This window comes from Anthonomus grandis, chromosome 22, assembly GCF_022605725.1.
Source record: "Anthonomus grandis grandis chromosome 22, icAntGran1.3, whole genome shotgun sequence".
Lineage (NCBI taxonomy): Eukaryota > Metazoa > Arthropoda > Insecta > Coleoptera > Curculionidae > Anthonomus > Anthonomus grandis.
The window spans coordinates 32,867,432-32,889,185 of NC_065567.1; the positions used below are offsets into that span (position 1 = coordinate 32,867,432).

The window sequence follows — 21,754 nt, forward strand, 5'->3', positions numbered from 1 at the left end:
ACACATCTCGTGAGAGTGAAGAAGAAGAAGAAGAAAGGTGACATTGTTGACGTTTAATTTTACTCCCAATGGTCGATAAATAAAACAACGCAATTGGGAATCACGTTGGATCCCAAACTCTCCTGGCACGATCATGCAGACACCAGAATAAAGAAGGCCACCTGCGCGCTATGGGCCTGCAGGCGGGCTTTCAGCAATACCTGGGGTCTGTCTCCTAAGATCCTCCACTGGATCTACTCGCGCATTGTGAGACCTCTTCTCACATACGGGACTATCGTTTGGTGGCCATGTACGGAGAAAGCGAAAATTCGTGCTCAACTAGACAGAGTCCAACGTCTTGCATGTCTCAGCATAACGGGTTCCATGCGGACGGCGCCAACTAGAGCGCTTGAGACTCTGCTGAGCCTTCCGCCTCTGGACCTCGTTGTGCAATTCGAGGTAATGAGGACTGCGTACAGGTTATACGTCCTCGGCGAACTACGTGCTGGCGAGACCGGTCACGCAAAAATTTAGAAATTTGGTCACGGACCATACAGGAATGTCTTCTCCTTCTGATGGGCAGTGACTGCATGGCTCCAGTGACTGTGGACTGCGAGGGATTCGTGACGCACATTGCAGGCAGAGAGGAGTGGCAACATTCCAACAGACCTACATTGCTAAATAGGGGGACCATCTGGTACACAGATGGCTCCAGAATGAATAACAGAGCTGGATCAGGGCTTATTGATGGGATCCCACATACCAGTAGGGCATACTCGTTGAGGGAGCACGCCACTGTCTTCCAGGCCGAAGTATTCGCTGTATTAAAATGCTGACAGAAAATCCTAAGCTGCGGACACCGCAATACAGTCGTATCAATATGCTCGGACAGCATAGCTGCCATTAAGGCTATCACGGCTGCAAAGGTAAGCTCCAAGCTTGTACTAGAGTGCATAAAAGTCCTGAAAAAACTGGTACAGGTTGGATGCAGGGTCCAGCTCGTCTGGATACCTGGGAATGAGGAAGCGGACTCTCTTGCTAGACTGGGATCCGCAAATGTGCCGATGGGGCCGGAACACATAGTTGGTATCGCCAAATGCGTTGCGGTCGCGTCAATGAAGGGTCTGCTGGACAAGTGGACCCACCGAAGATGGACTGAGTCCGCTGGTATGAGACAGGCCAAAGCGCACATAGGTGGGCCTTCTGCCTGTCTCACCAAAAATCTACTACGCCTAAAAAGACGCGGAATTCGGCTAGTGACAGGTCTTTTAACCGGTTACTGGCACTTAAGAAGCCATCTCCATACTATCGGTATTGCGGACAACCCGGAATGCCGATGGTGCTGTGAGGAGGATATTTAAATTTTATTCTCAAGTGAGGATAAATAAAAGGCACATAAAGGTATAACATAGGCTGTGCCAGCAGATGTCTATTAAACTAAGTAGAGATAATGAAAGCCAAACTTCACTCTACACTTTCGTAGTCAACTTCCACGTTTCGTTGACATTTTGATTTGTCTTAATAGTGGAAACAAGAAGTCCGGAGAGTGAAGAGATATCTTGCCTGTGCTAATTAACACGTAACCAAGCGCGAAACGTGCGGTCTGAGAATATGTGGCAGCGGGAGTGACAGAAAAACAAGGGAGGGAAAGAGACAGACAATGTTACGCGTGCGAGAGTTGGGGGAAATAGGATGGTTCCCTATCTAGATATCTCTAGATATCTCTCCTCCATCCACTCTTCTTGAGGCCCAAGTTATTTTTACATTGACAATAATGCAAAGGATCGCTTCTGTCTGACAAGAATGACAGACAGAAATGACATTCTACCAAATCACAAAGCTCGTAAAAAAGAAGAAGAACAGTGACATTGTTGACGTTTAATATTTTCTTTCAAGGGTGGACAAATAAAATGACACATAAAGGTAACTTAGGAGGCCCTGCTAGCAGATTTCTATTAAACCACAGAACACAAATATAGAGAAATGGGTAATGAACAGACAGAAAGTCTGTTGACAGCTTTACTGACGTTGCTGACAAGAACAGGAGCGATCATCTTGGATGGCGTGTGGCGGGAAATTTAAACCTGATCTATTGCGTGATATTTAAATTAGTAAATTGCAAAATTCCAGAAGTTGATGCGTTAATTAAAGAGTGATGAGAGATATAGTTAAATAGAATTTTATTTTACTTTAAAATTAACAATACGTTTATCAGTTTAAAAATACCCACATCTTATTAAAATTTGAAATTTGAAAGTTGGGAAAGAAAAATAAATGTTAATATTGCATCTCAGGCATCCCTCATCACTTTATTGAAGAATTAATACATCAACTAAAATATTATTTGATACTAAACTAAGTAGTAATAATAAAAGTCAAACTTAATTTGTCATTGATAACAATGTCAACTGTCACCTTACATCTTCGTACAAGAGAAGAAGAAGAAAGGTGCCATTTTATGTTTTGTACCAATGGAGGAACACACTCAAGGGTAATTGGGCTTGAGCAGAGTTGTATGGGTTCCTGGGAAAAATACAGTCCTTCAGTACCATCCGTCAATATTCGCAAAGTCTTATCCGTATTTATTAAAAAACTAACAAGGTGACTTGATTAATAAATTAAAAAGTCAGTGAAATAAAGTTTGAAACTTTACAAAGTAAAAAAAAAGAAGTGAAGTATATTTATAAAAAGGCCAAAAAATGAAAGAAAGATAGTTGAGAGGGCAGAATACTCGACCTCAATCGAGAAGAAAGGTCGGGTAAATTTCATGGTAGCAGAGCCCATATGAAATAAGAGAGAGAGTTTTCAACACAATAAAAGTCCTTCTGATTGGTTCATTTAAATTCCAGTTTACCGCGGGAAATGTTTTATATATTTGACGTCCATTACGTGCTGACGGCGGGAGATTTATGAACTTAGCATTAATAGCAGTAAGCAGATTACGGCGTCAAGTTTATAAATCTAAAAAACTGGGAGCACAAACACCTCCAAGCGTTTTGCTAGTAAAATAATACATATTGATCCGAATTCGGATGAGGTCGATGTTACCATTCGTAATGAAAATGTTTCCAACAGAATATAAGGAATAAATTGGCCTTAGACGTGATCATTTTGACCTCTACTGAAAAACTGAACAACCAAAAATCAGCCATTTTACAGGCAACTGTAACTCCACCACTCAAATTACACATTTATTTATTTTGAGCCATCGATCCATAAAAACGACGCCGCCGTCGCCGTCGCAACGCCGTCGTTCCCGTCTGGAGGCGCGTCGTAACTAATCTATAAAATTTGTCATGCTTGATGTGCCATTTTCTGTCTCTGTTTGTTTTACATCGAAAGCAGGAAGAATTGCATAAACAAATGTCGAATTCTAATCAAATTGATGTTATTAACGCACCTAACCTAGACATCAGTGAAGTAAATCAGGCATTTTACTTAAGCTTATCTGAATTTCTTTATGACAAATCAGTGTTTTAAAACCATTAGGAATAATGTGCAACTGAATATTGTAAGTTTTTATTCATATAATTTGGCTTTTTTTACATTTTTAGACAATATGCTTCGTTGTGCTAACCTTCTGAAGAGTCTCTCCTCTAATTCACTAAGATTTAGTAAAAGAATTCTTATTTATGCCATGGATTTGTAATTTCTTAAATTCACGCCTTGTCTGTCTAGAATTAATTTCTTATTTCTTCCAGGCAATTGGAGTAATTTCTTCTTTATTCTAGGAATTCAAAGTTAGTTCTTATTTTTTTAGAAAATTGAAGTTGGTTCTATTTGCCTGTATGAAGTTGAATTTACTGTTTATTGCCTAAATTAAAATAATTTCTATTTTTCCAAGCAGTTGAAATTCGATTCTTCAACTGCCTGGAATTTAAAAAATTAATTGCCTATTATTTTCAGGCTACTAAAGTAATATCATTTCTATTGTAAGCAATTTCTTATTTCTACCATGCAATTGAAACAAATTTTTGTTATTAACCATAACCATAAAAAAGCTGTTAACTATCACTCATTTTTATTTCTAGATAAAACACCCAATATACAAACCATGGAGGGTTTCCTTCGCGTGGACTCAAACGCCGGAACATCGTCGCCATCCTTTAACCTTGATAACGCCGATGCCACCTCAATATGTCCTTTGATAACGCCATCACCTCCCACCAATGCTCTAGTTGATCCACAACCAGAGCCTAAGAAACCCAGTTACCAAATTGGAGAGGAATTGGCTGAGAAACTGCAAAAAGTTCATGGCAAGTAATCAAAACGTTTTATGCCTATATAAAGAAACGGATTTTAGATAAGGGAGATGTCGACTCAATTTCATCGGCATCTTCTTCGGAACTTCCAGCCTCTTCTCAGCTGCTGGAAGGGAATAACTTCCTTGGAAAGCCCATAGATGAGGAAGTAGGAGCTGAGGTAAGTAAAATTCGAAGCAACGAGGTTCTAAAAATACTAACGAATTATTTTTTTTAGGGAGGAAAGGTCACACCCTTAGAACTAACGTTCCGCAACCCCATCGATGATTACTTCTTCACGTCCTGGAATTGGCCACTTATCCGGAAAGTTTCCCTGTACTTCTACATATCAGCATTGATCGGCATGGTTGCACTGGTCGTAGGACTGATTGCAACTTTACCAAAAACTTGTAACCCACCCACTGAATGGCACCAGGGAAATTTATTCTACGAAATATTTCCTGCTAGTTTTTACAGCAGTCAACAACGGTCCAAGGGTGATTTAAAGGGTATCGCCTTAAGGGCCGATTATTTGATGCGACTTGGCGTACGAGGGGTGAGATTAAACCCTATTTTTACATCACCTGACTATCCTAATGATTCTGACAACCCTTTAAGCCTTATAGAAATCGATAGAGACTTGGGCACCATAGAAGATTTTAAAAAATTAGTTAAAGATCTGAATTCACGCAATATTTCTCTTATTTTAGACTTACCAGTATCGTCATTTATTGAGAAACCTGCTCCTAAAAAAGTGACAAATAAAATTGTTTTATCAAAGAACGGTACCGAAGAAGCACCAGATCTTTCTAATATTGGTAATGACTTAAGTCACGTAGATGGGGCTTTGGAGTATTGGAGGCTGCATGGAGTGAAAGGATTCTACTTGAAGGGTCTAGAGACTCATGCAGCAGAATATCAAACTGCTCGACTTTTAAGGAGATGGAAGAAACTTATACAACCAAATCAAATTTTTATTGTAAGTGAAGAGGTTATCAACCTTACACCAAAAGAAAACATAAATATTGTTCTTAATAACGTTGATTTAGTTGATGTGAAACTTGATATAGAAAAAGGTGTTGCCAGAATGATAGCTCAAATCGATGCTATACAAAATGGGACCTTATTTAGCAAACCAGGAATGCCATGGGTACATTGGTCAATAGGAAACATGTATTCACCTCGAGTAGCAAGTGTCATACCCCATGGAAATCCCACCCTTGGAGTTATTTTACTGCAAATGATGCTTCCTGGTACACCATCTATTTTTTATGGAGATGAATTGGGTCTGCACGACATATCTGATCCACACAAGGAAAGGCAAGATGTAAAACACCTCCACCAATTAACCATGATGCCATGGAAAGGGGTAAAGGAGTCTAGAGTGCTCCCATGGATGTATGGTGGTAAAGTCATAGCCAATTTTGAGCAAATTGATGCCATTATGAAGATGGTTGAGCTACGTAGTCGATCTCCTTCAATATATATGAACGCCGTTTACAAGCAAGGGGTCAATAAGGCCAATGCTGAAGTTAAATACACAAAAGGAGACTTTGTGGCTATTCAAAGATGGTACCCTCGAAGGAAATCTTATGTGGTTGCCAGCAATCTTGGAAGCCGCAATTTTTCAGCTGACCTCTCTTTGCTGCTGTATACTGGACAGGTCGTGGTTGGGCCTAAGGTCAACTCCACACCAGAAGAAATTTCGTTTAAGCAAATCAATTTATTCCCTGGCGAGTCAGTTGTTATTGTTTTAGATTAAGTATTCTCTTGTTATGTTACAAATGTCGTTAGAATAGATTAAAGTTGCCAAATGTAAAAAAAAGAATAATAAATTAGTTTTGAAAACGTTGAGTGTCTGAGTAAAATTGGCTCAATCAACTAACCCTCTAAGATGAAGGCTGAGTTTTATTAAGTTCTTGTCAATGAGTAATATTATCTTTTGCAAAATGCTTTCAATCTCTTAGGATCTCATCAACTATATCAAATTCTATAATTATTAATAAATCAACGTACCTTTGACTCGTGATATTGATATATATTTGGACTTTTCTTCTTCTTCCACGATATTAACCTCCCGATAAACAAAGCATCATTAAGACAATTTTAATGAAAAAATAATGTGGTTGCAAAACCCTTTGAGATACACGCATATGTTACAAAAAAATAATTATCCTTTGACCTTAACAGATAAATAACTTCAATATTTAATTTTTAAACATGGCTTCATGATAATTTGCAGTTTTGAAATGGTTATTGATAAGTGCGAAGCAAAAGAGTGTAACAGTGATTTAAGTTGTTAAGACTTTTAATAATTTATGTTAAATTGTTATTTGTTTTTAAAATCACATTTATTCACTGAGATTATAAGAATATTTATGGAAATATTAGTTTTTGACGGATGTACCTAAAACCAGGATATTAGGTAAGTCTCGCTTTTAAGTTTTATAAGAAGCTTTAAACGCTTTATTTTCGAAGACAATATTCAGGTTATTTTTTTTTGCGGTGCATGAATATATTTTATAATTTCTAGTATATTTTCTTATACCGCAAAATAGTATATAAATCATATATTTAAAAAAGATTTTTTCCTATTTTTGGGAGCATCCTTAACATTTTACTACTTTGCTATCAAGCAATTTGGTTACATAAGGAAATTTTGACGCATAAATGTAGCATTCTCCATTACATGTTAATATTCTATTTTTTGTTACTTCTTTAAAAAAAACAATACGATAACAATAAATTAATGAGTGTTTGTTTTTGAAATCTTATCTATTGACGATATTCCTTTACTATATTCTTAGAGACAAGCAGTGGAAAATCTCGAACAAGCAATTAAGCAGATAAACATTATTTTTCTTTGATTGGTCATATTGTCTCTTTATAAAAACAAAATTTACTGTTATAAACAATTAATTGTTTGCGACAATTCGGTTTATATAGCCCAGGTTTTATTCGAATGGGTAAATAGTTTTTATGTGTTAAAATCATTTAATAAGTTTGTACTGCTAATTGATAGCATCGGTCGCGACTTATACCATGGCGCATAAAAATTACGCAGAATATGCGCGTACTAATGACGCAAAAATATAACGCAAAATATTCCTATTCCTATGCGTTTTTTCCGTTCTGTAATTATCTGCAAGTCAAAGTGCAAATGATGTCTTTTTTGTTTTTCATTTGCCTATCACGTAAGATCCATTACAACTGTTACAAATGACAAATTATGAGGTTCTGCGCACTTAGGCTCATTTGGGCATTATCTAAAATAGAGTGCGCAGTAAGGTTTCATAATGGATCCTTGCTCTACGGAGTCTTTTTTTTCTTTTCGTTTGCTGATCAAGTAAAATTTATTAAAACCGAATTATGACAAATGGCAGAGGGTCTGCCCACTAATGCTAGTACGTTGCCTTTCTAAAGTAGTTGTTTTCTTTTTGGCCAAATTGTCAAAAGTACATGAAGTTATTATTTATTAGTAAATGATTAATGACAAATTTTGAGGTTCTGCTCACTAATGCTCATTTGGGTGCTAGCGTGCGTTTTCTTTTTAAAATAGTTGTTTTATTTTTAGCAAAATTGTCAAAAGTACATGGAGTCATTATATTTATTAGCAAACCATCTTAAAAAATACATCATCACGCAGCAGCTCGAGAGATTCAGTTCAGTAACTTTGAAGATAATCACCTTTGTTGACGTCTACCATATTGAAAGTCCCGGGAATAATGGCTCTTGACTTTATTGCTGGATGCATAGGAGGTAATTACCATATTAATGCTAATTTATTGAATTAATTTGAGAAAATTGGTACTCATAAAAAGGCTTCTGAATTAAAAATATGACATGACTAACAGTACCTGACAACATTACGTATAGCCTAATTTTCGTCAGTGCGCATTCAATTTAGGCTGCGCAGAACGAGTTTATTCAAAGCTTCTCCTTCTGCGCACAGCTCCCTATGATTCCTAAATATGAGGGACTGTGCCACCCCTTGGTGACTGGTGTCAGCAAATTGCATCCATAATACCAGTAAGTTAATAATTATATTTTTTTAGGATGCGCTGGTGTGATTGTCGGCCATCCTCTGGATACCATAAAAGTTTGTCTTCAAACCCAAGACTCGAAAAATCCCAAATATAGTGGAACCTTTCAATGTTTGCGATCAATATTTGCCAAAGAAGGAATGAGAGGGTTGTTCAAAGGGGTTACTAGCCCACTTGTAGGTAAGATACATTGTAATGATCCAGGGAAATTGAAATTGTTAAACATCTCTTTACTACGTTGCCCCACAGGCATGCGCATTAATTTACTATTCATTCAGTTTGCTGTTCATTTTTAGGTGTAGCTGGAATTAACGCCATTGTATTTGGGGTTTATGGAAATACCCAAAGATGTATGAAAGATCCTGAGTCACTAGTTTCACATGGAATAGCCGGAGCTTTGGCAGGATTTGTGCAGAGTTTTATTTGTAGTCCAATGGAATTGGCGAAATCTACCATGCAGGTAATGTACTATTCTCCTTAGCAGCAACAGGGCTTTTACGTTCTTAATTTAGGTTGGCAACATTCATAGTAAAGATCCATTGGATTGCCTTAAGTTTATATACAAGAACAAAGGAATTAGTGGCTTATTTAGGGGTCTAAACTTAACAATACTGCGAGAAGTCCCTGCATTTAGTACTTATTTTTTGACGTACGAATTGCTAACTCGAAGAAATGACGATTTACCTGTGTCAACTTTCTCCATGTTGATGGGGGGAGGCATGGCAGGTGGGGTTAAATAATTGAAAATATTCACTAACCGATAATTAATTTTCACGAATTTTTAGGTGTGATGTCTTGGGCTCTCGTCTATCCAGTCGATGTTCTTAAGTCCAGATTTCAAATTGACGGCATTACCTCAACAAAATACTTAAGTTCCTATGACTGCCTGGTAAAAAGCGTTAGAGCTGAAGGAGTCTCCTGTCTATTCCAAGGAATCACTCCTACCCTTATAAGGGCCTTTCCAGTAAATGCCGTGACTTTTACAGTCGTTACGTGGTCAATGAAGTTGCTTGAAGATGTCAATATTAATCAACAAGTTCGAAACAGCGAAGTCATGATCGGGAAATGCGCTGACGCGATGAGCATGTCGACAGTTGAACAAGTCATTGTCGCTATCATTTAAACTTTAGAATTATATAGAGCGCGTCTTTTTGTTAAACATATTATAATATTTTATATTAAAGTATTACATTACTCGTATTATGAATCCCTGTACATAAGTTTATTTATTATTTAATTATAGTGTAATAACAAATTATTCATTTTATTCAAAAATAAAGTAAGTTTTCCATTATTTATTTCATGTTTCTTTAATTTATTTTGACATGTCAAGATGCAATTGATAATTTAACACTGAGTTTTACACAATTTCCAGGATTACTCTATGTTGTTGTCGAATAGTGAAGATTTGGTGTATTGTTAAACGGTTTTCTTTGAATCTACACTGATAAATAATCGTTCAGTTGGTGTTCAACATAAGGAGTTATTTTATGTAGCAGAATTTTCGGTGCCAGACTTTAGAGCCAGTACTTTATATCCCGTATTAATAAGAGATATTCAACCTTCCTTCCAACTTGATGGTATTCTTTCTTCTTTCCATATTTGGCAGATAAGCGCATGAAAATCCTGTGACAAATCTTTCCCTTGAATCTTTAGACATTCGGAAGGTATTTTATCGTTTACTGGAGCCTTGTTATTTTTAAGCCTTCTAATAGCTTTTGAAATATAGAAAAAAAAGTGTTTATAATTAGTGGTGCCAAAAAGTCAACAATTACTGCTTTTGAATATTCTTGCATATAAAGCCAAATAACGATTATTATGAAAAGTTTATTAAGACATCTTAGAAATATTTTTAATGTAATATTCCCAACATTTCTACTGATTATATCTTGGAAACTTTTTGACCTAAGTGTATCATGTGCCCCCTTAAACATCTTAAAATTTCACCTAGAATATATTAATGCAATAATATACAGAGCATCCGTTAAAAAATGTTCAAGGTATTAAATGTTCACTGTATTATTGCTCTATATTTTCCAATTTTTTTATAGTCATGTCAGATATACGATGGTATAAAACTGTTATGTCATTATCACGCGAGTTCCGTTTTTTTGTAAGTGCGCGCATTACGCGCGTCCTATCATTTTCCGGCACGAGGGCCTTCAGAGTTGAATATCAAGTTTTCCAAATCGCGTTAAGGCTCATTTTCCACATTGCCCTTTGGATCGGTTAAAAGTGAAAGTAAGTGACGGCAGGTAAGTAAAAATTTTTTTCATTATTTTGCTGTCATTCTTGTTTTGTAGAAACTTGTTTTTAATAAAGATCGATTGGACTTAAGAGAGTTTTAAGTATTCAATAGTCAAGTTTAGTTCAATCGTTTAACCAATAGATGCAAGTTCTATGTTTTAAAATCAAATTATAAATATTAAATTAAGTGAAATGAATTTTTTAATATCATTTTACGTTATAAGACTTTTTGCTTCTGAGAGTAAGGAAATAAATTATTTCATAATGACAATTTATTTTATTAGTACTTTTTTCTATAAAGAGACATTAGAAATTAAATTTTTAATTTATATAATAAAAAATTCCACTTGAGGAATAAATATTAAATATTATAGATAATGAAGGTAAAATGGCTAAAATAATATTTTTTATTCTCTATATAATTCCCAAATTAAGCATATACTTAACCAAACTTAGTGTCATCTAATAAGCTTTTATAGGTAAATTATAGAATAATCACTATGCTGATTGGAAAAGGGATTTACGAATGGATTGAATCATAACCTGGAAAAATCAAATGATTTCTTTTTATTGAAATATTTATCGCCAAAACATAAATTAAATAGTTTTTTTGATTTATATGAGCTTTCAGCGTCTGCGAAACAATTAAATAATTAATTTTCGTGATTCATTGAAATCTTTGATAAATTGATTTTAATTATCGATAAAATAATAAATTTGTTAGTAAGTTCTCCAAAAAATAAAATAACTGTAGCGACAACGAATTTATAAAATAATCATTTTATTAATCTCAAAAATTAATTAATCAGGAATAATAAAATGATTTTTTTTATTTAGTAATTAATGAAAAAATATTCCCTTATTAACGACAAATTGTTAAAATAATCAAATCGTAAAAGTTCATTAATCAGACATATTAAAATATTTTTTTTTATTTAAATAAATTCATATTAATTGTTAATAAATTAAAATTTAAAATTTTATCGCCAAAATATAAGTCAAATCATTCATTTGAATTACATGACTTTTTGATGTCCGTTAAATGATTAAATAATTAATTTTCTTGATTCGTTAAAATGGTAATTAATGATCGTTAAAAAGTTCTTCAAGAAATAAAATGATTGTGACGTCAGCGAAGGTATTAACTAATCATTTTATTAAACGTAAAAATTAATCATACAAAAATAATAAAACGATTTTTATAATTTAAATAAATTGTTATTAATCAGAAAATAATAAAAGCAACATTTTATTGATTCAACAAGTTTATTGTCGAGACAAAAATCAAAATATTTTATTTAAATTTATATGACCTTTTAATATACGCGATTAATTAAATAACTAATTATCTTGATTAAAATAATAATTGTGGCGGCAGCAAATTTATTAAAAAATCATTTTATAAATCTCAAAAATTAATTACTTAGAAATAACGAAATGATTTTTTCAGTTTAATTGAGTCCCTACTAATCGCGAATCAATAAAAGCTATATTTTATTGATTGAAGAAGTTTTTCGCCAAGACATAAATCAAATAATTTTTGTTTATTTATTTAAGCTTTAGGTGTGCGTAAATTGATTAAAGGCTAATTCGCTTTATTGATTACAATCTTTAATAAAATGATAATTTCACTAATTAATTTGTAAAATTTCATCAAAAAACAATAAATAAAGTAATTTGGGTAGTAAAGGATTTATTATAAAATCATCTTAATCACCTACGAATGCATCATAATCGCAAAAATTCATAATTTTTTTTCCATTATCTATTGCGAGTGATAAATAAATGATTCTATTAATTCAAATATTTCTGGGAAAAAAATACTGGTAAGACGATCACCTATATTATTGATTGTAGAAATTCATTGACCATCAGAAATAAATAAAGTCGCAAATTGAATCGAGTCGAGAATTAATAACAGATAATCTCATGGATTGTATATAATGGTTTGAAATCCAAAAAAAAAGAATAATCTTACTAGTTAAATTTTAACGTATTCGAAAATAGATAATCTATCATCGACCAAGAATCACTGAAAAAACTGTTATGATGATCCCATTAAAAACTGATTATTTGTAATGGATTATAGAAACCACCTAATAAATAAAAAAAAAATAATACGGTTAAAAGATAGTGATATATTTGATGAATTGCATATGTTATTTTATAGTAATTTTATTATAATCTCTCCTATGAGAAAAGAGAAAATCTTAGGCTTATTTAGCGTTTTACCCTATAAAATATTTTAAATTATGCATCGTAGCAAATTAAATGTATACAATTGATTTTCTCTTTTGCCTACAAAGGAGTCATTAAACTATGAAGCAGAAACAAATAAAACACCTAAAAAAGACGATCGTATCATTAAAATGCAGCGCAATTAAAAAGTGTTTATCCAGCCATAACCGATTTTTTAGCAAAACAATTTATGTTTGTAGAAAATTTAATTTTCAGAAAATATCCCATTAAAAATCATAGAGCAGCATCACCGAGATTGTTTTCAAGAAATTACTACTAAATTACGTTTTAAATTAAATCAATATGTAGTTAGGTGTGGGCAATGGGACATTAGGGTATAATTCGAAAAAGTTTTATCATTTGTGAGTACACCACGAGACGATTTTATGTAAAAGTGAAGCGCCATAACGATAAAATATAAAGCGATATGTAAATATAATCTTAAGTTTCCTTTTAGAATGCTTCTTCACATTTTGCTTTTGATTCTCTACATATCATCAAGAGTAACAACCCAAAGCATTATCCAAGCAACGTCTTTTGAGAATTTGGATGAAGATGAGAGTCAGACTCTAAGATGCCATAAGAAAATTTACTACTTCAGGGTTTCTCAATCCGATGAAAACGGCAAAGAATGCTGGGACTATTTGAGCATTATGGCTTGCTGGGGCAGGTGTGACTCTAATGAGGTTTGTTATAAAGGATATAGTTATAAAACGTCTTATTTCGAAAATATCGAATTTTACAGTAATCTAAGGGCCTTATAAGGATTTTATTGTAAAGTTATGAAATAATCCGCTTTATCTGCTTTGTTGACCTTCTTCGATACTATTGCTCTTGACGATCTATAAATAACAGTATAAATATATATATTTTTGTAGAGGGCAATACTTTTTAAATAAATCGAAATTTGTCAAGGGCTTTTACATAGGATAAATAAATATTTACATTTCTAATGTTGAGTATAAAACGAGATAAAAAAAATTACATCATGAAGAGCATCGTCGCTGTCAATCAGCGAATAGTCTTAAAGTATGCCACGTTGCCAATACACTTCAAGTTCTTAAAAAATTATTTTCTTCTACAGATTGCCGATTTTCGCTTTCCATTTAAGAAGTCCAACCACCCTGTATGCGTACATTATGGTAGAAATAAAAAGTTTGCTATTCTCAGAAACTGTGAGGAGGGAGCTCTACCATCGGCTTCCAGGTAATCTTGGAGTTTCCTTTAATCAATTTGTTGATTAATTTATTTCTGATGCAGATATGAATACTACGAAGCTGCTGACTGCAAGTGTCAGCAATGTTCATCCTTGGACACCAGCTGTGAGGGGCCCAGATACCGTTCCCAACGTTCACAACCAGAGGGATTTAAGAGGATTACCAGAGGCAGAGACTATGAGGATAGAGAGAGATATGACTACTATTATTAACTCTGTTAAATTTTAACTTAAAATATCAACATGTAATGATGTTATAATAATTAAAATAAGATGATCAATAGGATTACTTAGTGTTTTTTTATAATTCCGAGCAATATGTTTCTTCTTGAATGTGCAGAACTCCATTATTAGTCAAAGGTCTAATTGTTTCCTCTTAAATGCGTAGAACTCTATTTTTAGTAAACGGTCATTGCACATGCAGTGGTATTAAAGTGACCGTATTATATACCCCCACTCCTTAATAAGTAAAAAGAACACGTTTTTCATTGTTTCCTCTTAAATGCGCAGTACTCCATTTTTAGCGAACGGCCATGGCATACACAGTCGTGGCAATACCCATTCCTAAATAGATATAATAATTTTTTTTTCATAATTTTCTCTTTTATACGCAGTGGTGGCAAAGCGAGACTCTTATAGACATACTCACTACTAAATATCTAAAAGTAACAATATTTTCATTATTTGCTGTTAAATGCGGAGAACTCCACTTTTAGTAAACGGTCATTGCATACGGAGTCGTCGCAAAGCAAGACTTTTCAGAACATACCTACTCCTAAATAACTAACAGTATCTATTTTTCAACTTTTTCACTTAAATGCGCATAACTCCATTTTAAGTTAACGGTCACTGTACACGTGGTGGTACCAATCATATTCTGGTATTTTATTGTTGATAGTTTGAAGTGTCTGCGTAAATAAATATAGAAATGAACGCACCTGGGTGTAGTTCCTCGAATTCTTATCCTATTGCGGAAAAAAAATTGACAATATTTTATGCCATATAATCTATAACCTTTTGAAGGGATTTGTTAAAATATTGATTTGCTTCTGGATTAAAGACTTTTTTAGAACAAAGGGTACATTTATCCATGTTTGTGTTGATTTAAATTATAATAAAACAAAAGGTATTAAATATTAAAAAAAAAATCCTACGACAGTCGTTAAAGAATTGTTTTATGAAAGCTTTGGAGGAAAAATTCTGCAAATCGATGAAAAATTATGGATGATGCAGTCGGAACTGTCCAACACAGGCATAACCCCTTAATAACTAAAATAACAAATTTTTAAATTGTTACCTCTTAAATGCGTAGAACTCCATTTTTAGTAAACGGTCATTGCACATGTAGTGGTTCCAAAATGATATTCTTTTTTCATTGTTTCCTCTTAACTGCGCATAACTCCATTTTTAGCAAACGGTCATTGCATACACAGTCGTGGCAAAGCGAAACTCTTATGGACATACCCATTCCTAAATAGATATAATAAATTTTTTTTCATATGTTTCTTTTTTATGCGCAGAGCTCCATTTTTAGTAAACGGTCTTTGCACACGCAGTTGTATCAAAGTGATATTCTTATGATTACCCCGACTCCGTAATACCCAATAGTAAAAATGTTTTCATCGTTTCCTTTTAAATGCGCAGAACTTCATTTTTAGTAAACAGTCACTGCATATATAATCGTATTAAAGAGAGAGACTTGTAATGGATATTTTATAGATCGGTATAAACAACAAGTCGATGATGGTTGTATAGTGACTTGAATAAACCAATAAAAGGCTTTCCACGATTATTATTACTCTCCTTTAACGTAGAACTGCTTTTATTTTAGTTACTAATCATTACTAAGATATCCAGTTTTATTTTAGTTACCAATCATTGAACACGCAGTCGTAGCAAAGTGTCTATCCTCTCTCCTCAATAACCAATAAATCTTTTTTCAATGATTACTCTTAAATGCGCAGATTCCATTTTTAATCAACGCTTATTGCACCTGCAATCGTAGCACTGCATTAGCGCTATGGCTGCGCAGAACTCCTTGTTACTAGTCATTGCGTTTATACAGCATACAAAATAAGTAAAAAGTAAAGGATAGAAGTACCTTGTTTGAAATTCAAAATGACGGTGGATGAATGACGAACGAATAATTTTTCTCTTGTGAAAAGTTGCAAAATTCAAATTTAAAATATTAAACCAAAAAATAAACCAGACATTTTCTCGACGCAATTACAAATAAAAATAAATTTATATTCAATTATCGGATTGATAAAGCGATCGATCCTCAACATAATTTGTGAATTTGTGTTCCTCATCGGTCTGTATAATATTTAATAAAATATTGATGAAATCATGGAATAATAAAATTATTGTTATCCAAGTGGCTTAAGGTAATAAATAATAAATAAATATAACTGTAAGCTCCTAAGAAGGATGGGGTCGGAAAAAATATGAAAAATAAAACAGTTAAATGGGGAAATTCGTTAGTTTTTGACCTTTACTCTGTATATATTAGTATTATTGAAAATGTTTGTTTCCCTTATAGACAAAGGAAATAAAATGGAAAACTTTCCATATAAAAGAAGTAGGTCTTAAGAAAATGTTCATGAATCCTTTTAAAATTCAAAAATGGGTTGACGTATCATCAATAATAAATAAAACTGACAAGATGTTACTTCCGGAAATTCAATTCCTTTTTTCGTATTTTATAGTAAGCTTTAGAATAATTTATTTTTTTAATGATTTACTATATGACTAGCATGCGCCCCAAGCTTTTTTCCCCATGTGCTGCAATAAATAATAATTGCTAGCCATTAATCGCAACATAACAAGGAATATTCATTAATTCATTACGAATGTAATTAAATTTTCTTTTATGCTGATTATACATAACTCTTTGATGAATGATTATCGACCCATTTGTTATTCCTAGATTGGTCAATTTAATTTTAGATGGTTTTTTTTTCAATTGTATAAAATTTTAGTATGCAAAAACTTTTTACCCAAGCCATTATTACCCAAACTTTCGCACATTTTTAGGTACGTTGGCATGGTCATATGTATGCTATCAAATTCTTGACTACTATCAAATCAAATTCAATTGATAATATTGCGTTAAATATTCATGAATAATTTTCTGTCAAAGCTAGATAAGGATTAATATCGGTGCTATTGCTGTGGATGTTGTCATGAATTCCTTTTTTCTTAAAAAAAAACACTGGAGCAAAAATCATAATTAATGAGCAAGAATTAATAATATAGAGTTGCCAATAGAGTATTTTTTTAACTGAGTAATTTGCATATAAAATTTTCAATATTTTTGCATCTCAGATTTCGTTGAGCAAACACCTTAACCCTCGTGTTGATTATTAAAGGTAATGGGTAAAACGCGAAAATTTAGTAATAAACCATCAATATGCACAATAACACTCTAGCTGAAAGCATCATGCATATTCTGCTATCATTAATAAAGTACTTTAAGTATTCTAATGGTAATGCAGTTTGTAAAAGAAGGCGTTAAAATGGAATAAAAAGTGTGTAAAACTTTATTGTCCTTAAAAAATATTCAGCTTTAGATGTGTTTGAAAAAAGATGATAATTGATGCAAAACACGATTATAGGCGCCAAGTTAAAAAAAATGTATTTATGGTTAAAGGATCACACCAGTCTTTATACATAAATAATAGCTAGGCAAAGACCCATGTATCCTTTTCCAATTTTCCCAATAAATTATTCATACAAACTGTTAATGTGGCACAATCCCATTTCTATACATTTTTAAACAGCTTAGTCTTGCCAGAATTATCAGGAAATAAAAAAACTATTAAAGGATATAAAAGGACAATAAAATTTCATAAGATCTGCTACTTTTCGCGTTATAGAGCAACAGCGCTTAGAGTCCAGCACATGCGCGATACCATTACTGGCCGTTCAAAATAATTTTTCGCGCAAAGTAATGTTGTCATTTAACAAACAATTTCTATAAGTTAAGAACTTTCACTTTAACATTTGTAATAAAGTAAGATTTCTGCCATGGATTTGCCGCTAATTTAAAAAAGTTAATCTAGTATATTTATTTCATTTAATTTATTTAGTTTAATTTCGTAAGCTCTGCTTCTTTTCTTTCTATGGTAACAATGCGGTCTTTCACTAGTCCAGGGCATACGCTATACATAAACTGGCCGCTGTTTAGACGACACTGCGCAAAGCAGCATTGCCATATATTTGTACTTTTTCAAAATTTTGCTTTCTGAAGAGTTTTTTATAAAAACTTATTTTGTGTTAAACGCCCATCCTTAAAAATATTGTTACGATAGGGGGTTTCAGCTGCGGAATTAAAATTCTGATCAAAACGCGTGAAGTCAAGGAGATATCTCAATTTCCATTTTGATGTTCTGTTCCATGCTTCTACATGTTTATCGAGTTATATTTCAAATAAAAACACACATAACACGCGCCAATATTTTATGCTATTTTTTAAAATACACTTCCTAAATGAAGTGCGGCAAAATTTCTTAAAAACGTTGTGATATTTAATAACATTTAGTTTATTCGTAATTTAATTCTCCTAAGCAATAAATAAAATGTTGATAAAATCAACGTTCATTGTTATTCACCAATCAGATTTCATATTTCCGTAATCAGAGTGAGTCATTCGATTGCGCATATAACATTTGACGTCATGGATAGTTTGCTTGCAGCAAGAGAGAGAGTACATGTCCAGCAGTGTATTTGTATTTGCAAGGCTAAACCAATAAGGCTTATCAGTTACTCTAGGGTATAAAAAGTGAAAGGGAAGCTATGCATTATATACACGAACATTTTTGCTAATTACTAGCGGCTTTTGATTAGCCGATAGTTGCTAATTGAAAAAAAGGAACTAATTTAGTTGGAAGTTTTTCATTCGGTAGAAATATTTACGGAAATTTCACTTTTTTTCATGAACAGCGCTAAAAGTTAGTAACTGTAAGGAGATGTTTGGTTTTTTCAATCCACAAACGGTCAACAACATATATATGCCTATCTTTATTCCGCCCATTCATTTTCATGTTAAAAAGGCTAAGGGATGATTTATTGCGGATCGGACTGCACTGGGATTTTATAGGCTATTTTGCTTAATTTTTAATAAATTTGATATTTTATGGTTCTAATATTTCAATTGGGTCGGATCTAGGAAGTTTCTTCAGGTTAGATTAGTTTAACGAATTTAAGGTTAGTTCATCTGGAATTTGTTGACGTAATATATACATTTTTACAAGTCAAACTTCCTGAAAAATATACTATACTTTAAAACACAAATATCTGTATTTTTCTATTATAATGTCATAATTATGAAAAAGTGATTCAATATAAATGTACTTCCAATGAATAAAAAATATGAAAAGTACATAGTGGTATTATTAAGTGGTTTGCAACACAGAAAAAAACATTTTAACAAAATATGTACATACACTCATCAAGAGGATCTAGGGCACAAAAGTATGAAAAGTATGAAAAATGTGACAATTAAATGAAATTTATTTTTTTTAACTTGAAAATAAATAGATGTGTGTGTCTGCAGTTCTTAGTCTCTGGCCATGCCATATATTTTGGTTTTGTACAATATTAAAAATTATACCTTGGCCACTGAAGGGTAAAGAATGTTGATAGAATTTTGAACCATTTAACAATATATATGTCCATATACCAATAACGCCTTGTGCGTGGCTACGCACCACTATTCTGCCTATTGTCACAATTTTTATATGTAAGTCAACGTGTTTCGAAAGAGTTTTTGGACTTGACAGACCTTGCTACGCTTGATATTGACAATTTTACTATTATCGATTCCGCTTTATTCTCATATTTTCCTAATTTAATCGAAAAGCGTAATCTATATCGGTTGCAGAGATTTTAATAGTTCATTTATGATAGAAAATAAATGATCTAAGACCTGAGATAAGATTTAATCTTCAGCTTGTTCAACTTCAAAGATGTGTAAGGAGTTTTATTTGGACTTTTACTCCAGACTTTCCAACATAAGTCGCAACTCAAAAATATGTTTACTATTATGTATTACTTTGGAATTAATGTTTTTTAATCCACAGAAACTTAATTTATTTTGTCTATCAATTCCCCTTTAAATTCATTTATAAGGATTTCCCATATCATTTTAAATAATTTTCCCAATCATTATCGTCTAGTTTTCAATCGCATCTCTGGGCAGTGCTTCTAGTATTAATACTAGGATGAACATCGCTACGAGAAATTTTAATATTGGTCTCCAATAGCTATTTATACTAGTGTAATTGCTAACTTCCTGCTTATTACAGTTTAACAGAATTACATTATTTACTTATATTTCACAACTGTCTGATGCAAGCCTGTTTTTTCTTGAAGAAAGTCGATGATGTTTTGACGAGGAATTTATTGGTGATGCGTAACCTCTGGCCACGCATAAATTTATTTTTGGATAATAATAATAAAAAAATAATCTTTCGGCCAGTAAAGGATGGTAATAGAATATTGAACCATTTAAAAATATACACCTCCACTCGATTCTTCCTATTATCACAATTTTTATGGTCCCCTTAATCTAGAATTCTAGGTCGCAATTCAAAAAGTAGAAAAATCGGCATTTTCAAATTAATATTACTCACCCTTTATAATTTACAGAGTTAAGGTTGAAACATTATTTTGTTAAAAGAATGTAGCTTTATTAAATTTAAATGATTTTTTTTTTAAATTAATGAATATAAATAATTTAAAAAAAATGTTTTAAGTAAACTCTAATAAAATTTATAGTTCTCGATGAGACGCCCATATCTTCTGTGGGTCATTATTTCTGCAAAGATACCCTTAACCCGTCAGAGGGGCTAGAATATCACCAATTTCTTAGGCTTTCAATGTTAAAAAAATACTTCCCATATGCTGACAATAACCAAAAACTATACAGATAAGGTTCAACTGAACTCGACCCGTTAAATTTCATAAAATTCAAAGAACCGTTGCGACCTGTATCGAATTCCCAATACAAAAATCGAACAACATTTTTTTTTTACTTCTAAGACGTCCTAAAAATAAAACAAATGAAAAATTGTAAATAATCAGGTTGTAGCCCCATATTTCTGGATTACTGTCTCTTTACCCTAAATAGAACCAAAGTCCTAAAAAGTACAGGCCCTCCATAAGAGCTTAATACAACATAATGTACATAACATATACAACATAACATAAATGTTTTCAACGTAAATTAAACGACAAAGTTTAGGAATTTCTACGTGATGCATAGCCTCTGACCGCCCATAAGTTAATTTTTTGTATAATAATAAATTTAAATTAATAAATTACAATTAATACCATAAGTAAAAGTGCACATAGCTGGCAAAGGGTAAAGGATATTAATAGAATTTTGAATCATTTAAAAATATATACCGAATACGACGCAATGTATCACAAATTTTATATTGTAATCGACAGAATTTAGGAATTTCTTGGTGATGTGTAGCCTCTGTATAATATCAATTAAAAAAATATTGCTCGGCCAGTAAAGGGTAAAAAATATAAATAGATGCATGATCCATTTAAAAATGTACACTTAAAACGCCAGGGCCCTATAACACAAACACTACAATTGTTACAAGTTTACAAGTTACAATTAATTTACCGTACCTACAAGTCGTGATGAATTCAGTAACACATCAGAAACAACTAGAATTGTAATTTTTTTACAATTGTAGGACTACGCGTACATATGTATAACAGCATTGTTAAAACGAGTTTAAGCTGTTGTAGGATTAATTCGTATAAGCGAT

At 32.7% G+C, this 21,754-nt stretch overlaps 3 protein-coding genes across 5 annotated transcripts; all 3 read left to right on the forward strand.

Moving 5' to 3' along the window:
• Positions 1-3,203: 3,203 nt before the first annotated feature.
• LOC126749058 (uncharacterized) lies at positions 3,204-6,069 on the forward strand. Its single transcript, XM_050458670.1, has 4 exons — positions 3,204-3,490; positions 4,011-4,235; positions 4,283-4,401; positions 4,459-6,069. Exons 2-4 carry the CDS (start codon positions 4,034-4,036, stop codon positions 5,980-5,982), a joined length of 1,845 nt encoding a protein of 614 aa, XP_050314627.1. The 5' UTR covers positions 3,204-3,490; positions 4,011-4,033; the 3' UTR covers positions 5,983-6,069.
• Positions 6,070-6,454: 385 nt separating this feature from the next.
• Positions 6,455-9,561, forward strand: LOC126748524 (mitochondrial basic amino acids transporter-like). Of its 3 annotated transcripts, none has more exons than XM_050457814.1 (6): positions 6,455-6,645; positions 7,795-7,979; positions 8,276-8,443; positions 8,560-8,723; positions 8,776-8,989; positions 9,049-9,561. In XM_050457814.1, exons 2-6 carry the CDS (start codon positions 7,946-7,948, stop codon positions 9,384-9,386), a joined length of 918 nt encoding a protein of 305 aa, XP_050313771.1. In that variant the 5' UTR covers positions 6,455-6,645; positions 7,795-7,945; the 3' UTR covers positions 9,387-9,561. The 3 variants fall into 3 exon arrangements, with proteins under 3 accessions (XP_050313771.1, XP_050313772.1, XP_050313773.1); XM_050457815.1 differs by lacking the exon at positions 6,455-6,645 and adding an exon at positions 7,047-7,186; XM_050457816.1 differs by lacking the exon at positions 6,455-6,645 and adding an exon at positions 7,466-7,624.
• Positions 9,562-10,301: 740 nt separating this feature from the next.
• Positions 10,302-14,250, forward strand: LOC126748798 (thyrostimulin beta-5 subunit). The gene is made up of 4 exons (XM_050458262.1): positions 10,302-10,518; positions 13,206-13,434; positions 13,833-13,954; positions 14,009-14,250. Exons 2-4 carry the CDS (start codon positions 13,207-13,209, stop codon positions 14,175-14,177), a joined length of 519 nt encoding a protein of 172 aa, XP_050314219.1. The 5' UTR covers positions 10,302-10,518; position 13,206; the 3' UTR covers positions 14,178-14,250.
• Positions 14,251-21,754: the final 7,504 nt, after the last annotated feature.